Genomic DNA, 7128 nt, shown 5'->3' on the forward strand with positions numbered 1-7128 from the left:
CCCCGCCGCCGACAGGACGGGCCTTTGGATGCCCGGACCTTCCCCGTTAGCCGCCTGCGCGGTCCCCACCAGCACGGCCGACGCGTTTCCAGCGGGAGCCTTGTCAGACGAGCGCTATCGCTGTGAGTTTTCTGACGTTGTCCGCGTCCATCCCCCCGAGCGTCTGGCCCGGCCCTTCGAACCGGCTCGCCTTCGAACCCGCGTTTTGTCGTTTGTGAGCGTTCGGAACCCCCGTCTTAAAGATATAGCACACGCGCTTCTGAAACCGAAAATTGGACCGTGGTGGAGCCAGATGGGACTTTGAGGAAGTTTGCTGAACTTTATGTGCATCCAAATGTGGGGCTAAAATGTCCTCTTCGTGCCATTCCAGAGAAAAATAGTAAGACAACCAGAAAGGTACCCAGCCACAGTATGAGTGGAAATCAGTGGCTGACATTCTTTCTGCGGCCCCAGGCTCGTCCCGCTGTGTGTATGCGAAGTCTTACACATATTTGAAAGCACTGTTTGCTCTCAGCCTGAGGGAAGATTAGTAACGTCCGGGTTTTTCTATCATCTGTTTAAACCGCACTTCCCAATTCACACTGTAGGCCGGCACTAAAAGGGTTAATTAGTGTGAAGAATCCACTTGAAATAGGACCAGAAAACTCTCTTAAGTGGTGTCTGGAGAAAAGGAATTCCTTAATCCACCCAACTGGGGGGTCATTATTCGCTATTGCTAAGCAGTAAGGAAGGTGTATGAATCTGGCATAATTAAATCAGTGATTGCCCCTATTGGGTCTTACTTGGAATGAAGACTATCCTGGCTTAGATTGCTTTTGGATCTGTTTGTTTTTCTTTTTAGAAATGAGTGGTGGATTGGCCCCAAGTAAAAGTACAGTGTATGTATCCAACTTGCCCTTTTCCCTGACCAACAATGACTTATACCGGGTAAGTTTTATTAATAGTACTATTATCTTCTGAATTATCTATTTGAGAAATAATTGTAGCAAAAGCAAACAGTTCTCCTTGGTAAAATTCTTAAGTACATTGCAATGCCTGTCCTGCAGATGGGTGGTTGAGAAAAACTGGAAGGAATGACATGAATCCTTTCTTCCTAGTGTACCCTCTTTCTCTGTGCTACTTGAGGTAGACGTTAAGTAGAGAGATGCTGCCGTCTATATTGCTTGATTAATTAATTAAGATAGTTTTAATCCCAAAGAACAGAGGAGAAAATGAACTTTAGCTTCTTTGCTTGTTACAAAAGAGACATTTCTGTATTTATTGAACACTTACTGTATGCTGAGCACTCTTAGAGATAGTAGGAACACATCAACAATCAAAAAGATGAAAAATCCCTCTTGGCATTCACAATAAAAGGATAGACAATGTGAAATATAAAAAAGTCGAATGATGTTATTTGTTAAATACAAAGTTAATGCTAAGATGTTAGGGGCTAAGGAGAAAAGTAAAACAGGAAAGGAGGGTTATTAAATGTTAGGTTGGGAATGGAGGTGAAATTTGACATGGTGTTCTAAAGCCTTATTGAGAATGTGACTTTTCAATAAAGACCTGAAGGAAGTAAAGGCAGCTGTCTAGGGGATAAGCATTTCAGGCACAGAGTAAATCAAGTGAAGAGAAGAAGAGAAGCTGTCAGAGGTAAGCCCATGCAGGGATGCCTTATAAGGCCTACACAGATAATGGTAAGGACTCTGAGTGAATTGAGAAGCCTTTGAAAGTGTTATATGGAAAGCTGTCTGTATTGGCCTTCAGAATTCAGTGTGGCTACACAGCAATCCAGTTATACCACATTCCAGCATTACACAAATTACTCAGAGGACTCAAAATTTATTATCATTGGTTGCATATATTAATATATTCAAAAACACTTTTCTAAGAAACAATATATAATAGGAACTATCTATCTACACTAATAAAAGAGAAACATGGTGATTAGTGTCACTCCACTACCCTTCCCATTGGCTAATCCCCCTGTCACTCACAGAGTAGGGCCGAGATATGCAAATTAAGTGGCAGCCAAGATGGTGGCTGGCAGCCAGGCAGCTGATGAGAACAGGGAGGCTTGATTCAGTGAGGAGAGAACTCCAACCCCCGCCTGACTTGCCGGCCTCTCAGCTGCAACTCTCAGCAACTATGTTGCGCCTGACTTGCCAGCCTCTCAGCTGCAACTCTCAGCAACTATGTTGCGAATAAAGAAGCTAAAAAAAACCCCAGAAACCTGCTTTATTCAGCGGAGCTTCAGCCAGCCGGACCGCAACATTGTATCACATACAGCCGGTAAACAAAGGTCAGAAACCTGTTTTCAACAGCAAGGCCTCAGAGCTAAAGCTGGCCCAGAATAAAATAAAAAGAAAAACGAAAAAACGGAGCGGTTGGGAGCTTCAGTCCAGCCTGAAAACAGCCCTCAGCCCCTAGCCAGACTGGCCAGGACCTCAATGGGGACCCCCACGCTGAAGGGTGTGTGACCAGCTGCAAACAGCCATCATCCCCTCCCCCAGGCTGGCCAGGCCCCCCAGTGGGGACCCCCACCCTGATCCAGGATCCCCTTCAGGGCAACCCAGCCGGCACCCACCCATGCACCAGGCCTCTATTCTATATAGTAAAAGGGTAATATGCCTCCCAGCACTGGGATCAGCGGAGCCGCGAGGCCTCCCGGCACTGGTATCAGCGTGACGGGGCAGCGCCCAAACCCCCTGATTGCCCTGCAGCTCTGTGTGTGACAGGGGGCGGCGCCCCAACCCACCTGCCCCCCACAGGCCCTGCTCTGGGGGTGACGGGGTAGAGCCATAACCTCCCCATTGGCCCTGCCCTGAGTATGAGAGTGGCGGCGCCCCCAACCCCCTGATCAGCCCTGCTCTGTGGGTGATAGAGGGCAGCGCCCCAACCCCCTGATCCGCCCTGCCCTGAGTGTGACAGGGGGCGGGGCCCCAACCCCCCATTCGGCCCTACCCTGAGCGTGACTGCGGGTGGCATCGCAACCTCCCAATCTGCCCTGCTCTGTGCATGACAGGGGGCGGTGCCCCAACTCCCCAATCGGCCCTGCTCTGAGCCCGACCAGGGGCTGCACCTAGGGATTGGGCCTGCCCTCTGCCACCCGGGAGCAGGCCTAAGCCAGCAGGTCATTATCTCCCGAGGGGTCCCAGACTGCAAGAGGGCACAGGCCGGTCTGAGGGATCTCCCCTTCCCCCGATTGTACAAATTTTTGTGCACTGGGCCTCTAGTATATATATAAAAGGCTAATATGCAAAGTGTCCCCTCGGGAGTTAACAGGGAGTTCGATCTCTCACTACAATGTGTGCTGACCTCCATGGGGCAGAATGGAACGAAGGAATGCCCTGGCCAGCAACCGGAAGTCCCCAATTGGCCCTATGGCCAGCCAGGCCTAAGGACCCTACCCATGCATGAACTTCCTGCACCAGGCCTCTAGTTAGTATGTAAGTATTGGCTGAAACAATAAGTGAAATTGTGAGATTGCTTAGGGTGAAGATGTAGAAGTAGAAGAAAAGAAAGGGCCAACTATAAAGTTTCACCAATACTTTAAGGGGGGGCAGAAAGAGATTTGGGGAATGGATTTTTCATTACTGGAGCTTTGTTTTAAGTTTTGTTTTATAAGCAATCTAAGGATCTGTCTTCTGAAACAGGTTGCTTGATTGGGTGGGAGCAGGCTGGGAATCATGATATTGTACAACATTGTTATTTGAAATACAAGGATTCTTTGGAGCTGTGGTGGAGTTGATAGTTGCCATGGGTATATCACAGTAACACAGCAACTGTATGTGTGTGCCTTCAATCTACCACACCTGAAGAGTGGGTTTTTTCCTCTGTATGTGCTCGTTTGTCAGAAATTTAGAAACTGAGACAGATACCTGGACTCCAATAACAAAATTAAAAATATTATTCTAGTCACTAAAAAAATTTATCTTACAGACTAAAGGCTAAAATTTTTCATAAACTATAACAAAGAATATGGCAAGTGTATGCAACCTGAAAATTTAATGTTTTTGTGTGATTTTTAAATTAAATTGTAAATTGGTATGTGTTACTTTGTTTCAGATATTTTCCAAGTATGGCAAAGTTGTAAAGTAAGTATTCGCATAAAATTTTGAAACTTCATTTAAAAGTTTGTCTTAATTTACTTCTCCATTATTTTTAATGGTAGTCAATTTACTATACTTTATAAAACAAATATTTGATATAACAAAGTAAATGAAAATACTATTGTTAACATTTTTACATATATATGTCATTTTTCTATATATGTAAACATGTACAATTTTCTTGAAAGACTCAATTAAATTCTGACAACTGCCTTTTAAGGTAAATACTGTTATTATCCTGTTATTATTATAAATGACAAAACTGAAGCACACAGTAAACTTAAAATTATATTGCTAGTTTGTAGTGGAGATTATTTAAATCCGACAGTTTGATTCCAGAGCCTACTCCCTTAACCCTACCATTACCTTTTCTTGTTTTGTCCCTGTATGTCAGAATCGCCAAATGAATTTCCATACAAATATATAATTATGAGAATGCTATGAAGTTAAAGACACAGAATTGTAAGGACCTATAACAGGGAAGACCTGATCTAGTCTAGGTAGTGAGGGTAGAGTTGCCTAAGTCAGGATCCTTTGAGTTGAAAACTAAAGACTGAGTGAGAGTTTAGTAGGCAAAGCAAGTGGAAGAAACATTTTCAGTAGAGGAAACTGCTTGTGCAAAGACCCTGTGGCAAGAGAAAATAAAGTGACATCATGAAACAGAGAGAAAGCCAATATGACCAGAGATGAGTGAACAAGAGGGAGAAATGCCAAGAGATGGAAGCAGGTTCCTAATCTTGCTTTTTGGCCAAGTTACAAGATACTTGGTTTTCATCCTAAGAACAACAGGAATCCATTAAAGAATTTTAAATGAGGGAGTGACATTGCTTTACTGCCTTTATATTATCAATGTTTAGTGCCTGGACTTGCAGCTAATTGAGTGACTGAATGACAACATGAATAAACAAATAGATGTACTCTTTTGAGAAACTAGTTTCCCATTTGCATCTATCTTTTTCTTTTAACATAATAGAAACAACCTTAAAGGAGTGTTTATTATAATACACTAGAGGTCGAATGCATGAAAATTCATGAAATAGTAGGCCTTCCTTTCTCCGGCTGCCAGCACCAGCTTCCTTCCGGCACCAGGGACCCAGGCTTCCCTCCTCCGGCCACCGGCAAGCACCTGGGACCCAGAATGCTTTCCTCTTCCAGCTGCCCCCAGGCTCCCAGGACCCAGGTGGCTTCCCTCAGGCCATCCGCAGACACCCAGTACCCACGCTGCTTCCCTCCTTCGGCCTCCGGCCACACCGAGACCCAGGCTGGCTTCCCTCGGGCCGTCTGCAGACACCCGGGACCCGGCCTGGCTTCCCCCTGCCCTGGCTTCGTCAGGAAGGACATCCGGAAGACGTCCGGTCTAATTAGCATATTACCCTTTTATTATTAGATGAGATGAGGCATAGTTTTTACATAACTAGATTTCACTAGAGGCTAGCAGAAAGATGGAGAAAGTATTTCTAGTTAAAATAGTTCACCTTATACCCTATCCCAGCCTTAGAATCAGTCATTTCTCCTAAGAGCCCTGTTGAACATTGTCTTTAAAACTATATTAATGACATATAATGATGGATAAAAAGAACTAAGGATGTGTAAGGGATCAGAAGAAAGAGCAGACTCTGCTCTTACCACTTACGTACTTTGGGTGGTATGGCTAAGAACCACAGAGCTGGAGAGTCTTTAAAAGAAGTTTAAGAATGTAGTTAGAGTCTAAAACAGGGGTGGGCAAACTTTTTGACTCGAGGGCCACAATGGGTTCTTAAACTGGACCGGAGGACCGGAACAAAAGCATGGATGGGCATAGTCAATGTTTCAGAGGACTGACTTAATCACAGGAAGAAAATGAAGTATACAAATATGAATTTGTTAGAACCAATAAAGGAAAGTTATGTTTAAAAAGGTATTAGTTTTATTCATTTCAAACGGGCCGGATCCAGCCCGCGGGCCATAGTTTGCCCATGGCTGGTCTAAAACCTAGAAAAAAATAAGTAGTTTTACTTTTTGTGTTAAGAGAATACTTTGTTTTTTTCTACAAAGACTTAGTAGAGAAGAGGAATTATGCTGAGTCTTCAAGATCCCATTGTCTCTGTAATCTCTGCTTCATCCTTAAGCCCCTGATTACAGTTTGATTTGTCAGATACTCCTAATCATACCTGTGTTCACTAGTGTTAAATCAGTATCATACTTTCTTATTTCCATTCTTGATATCCCATAACTTTGAAGAGATAAGATATTTGTCAAATGTACTCATTGTTCTTACTATGTAAATGTTTTATTACCCGTTTTGAATACAGGTGTCTTCCAAGTTATTAATAACTGTTTTATTTATTGCTGCTTCATTATTTTTAATTATTTGTTTATGCTTTTAAGGGTTACTATAATGAAAGATAAAGATACCAGGAAGAGTAAAGGTGTTGCATTTATTTTATTTTTGGATAAAGACTCTGCACAAAACTGCACCAGGGCAATAAACAACAAACAGGTAAGCCTTTCATTCCCAGTAAGGTTTTTAACTGAAAAGACTTTGTGCTCATCCAGGCCAAAAATATGGGGATGTAGTGGGTGATCAAGTCTGACAGGTATCAGTAGGTTCCGAGGTTATTTATGTGGAAAAGAAAAGATGCCAAAACTGTACTGGTTTTCCAAAACATTAGTCAAATAAGGAAGTAAGAGTCTATTCTACAGAACAGAATTTGTCACACCTAAGTAGGCAATTGCTAAAATAATCTAAAAAATAAAATAGAGGAGAAACCAAGATGGTGGCATAGGTAAACACCAGAGTTTGCTGCCTCGAACAACCACTTCAAAAATACAACTAAAAGACGGAACGGACATCATCCAGAACCACAGGAAGGCTGGCTGAGTGGAAGTTCTACAACTAGGAGGAAAGAGAAAAGCATACCAAGACTCAGAGGAGGCGCAGTGCTGAAGTAAAATACTAAGGTGCGGAGTGCATGCAGAGAGGGCTGGCGGCTGAGGGCGTGGTTGTCGTTTTCAATCGGGAGGGAGTCTCAGGCTCTGAGCTCCAGTTCCGGGC

The 7128-nt window shown here is 43.6% G+C and overlaps 1 protein-coding gene across 4 annotated transcripts in view; it reads left to right on the forward strand.

The window, feature by feature from the left end:
• Positions 1-6: 6 nt before the first annotated feature.
• Positions 7-7128, forward strand: part of ZCRB1 (zinc finger CCHC-type and RNA binding motif 1) — a 25152-nt gene continuing 18030 nt past the window's right edge. The window contains exons 1-4 of one of the 4 annotated variants that reach the window (XM_006755544.2): positions 7-122; positions 842-927; positions 4051-4079; positions 6462-6573. In XM_006755544.2, the coding sequence (XP_006755607.1) occupies positions 844-927; positions 4051-4079; positions 6462-6573 (225 nt within the window). In that variant the 5' untranslated portion in view covers positions 7-122; positions 842-843. The other 3 variants (XM_006755545.2, XM_015558626.1, XM_015558627.1) reach the window with 3 other exon arrangements.

The sequence above is a fragment of the Myotis davidii genome, unplaced genomic scaffold (assembly GCF_000327345.1).
Source record: "Myotis davidii unplaced genomic scaffold, ASM32734v1 scaffold290, whole genome shotgun sequence".
In the NCBI taxonomy this organism is placed as follows: domain Eukaryota; kingdom Metazoa; phylum Chordata; class Mammalia; order Chiroptera; family Vespertilionidae; genus Myotis; species Myotis davidii.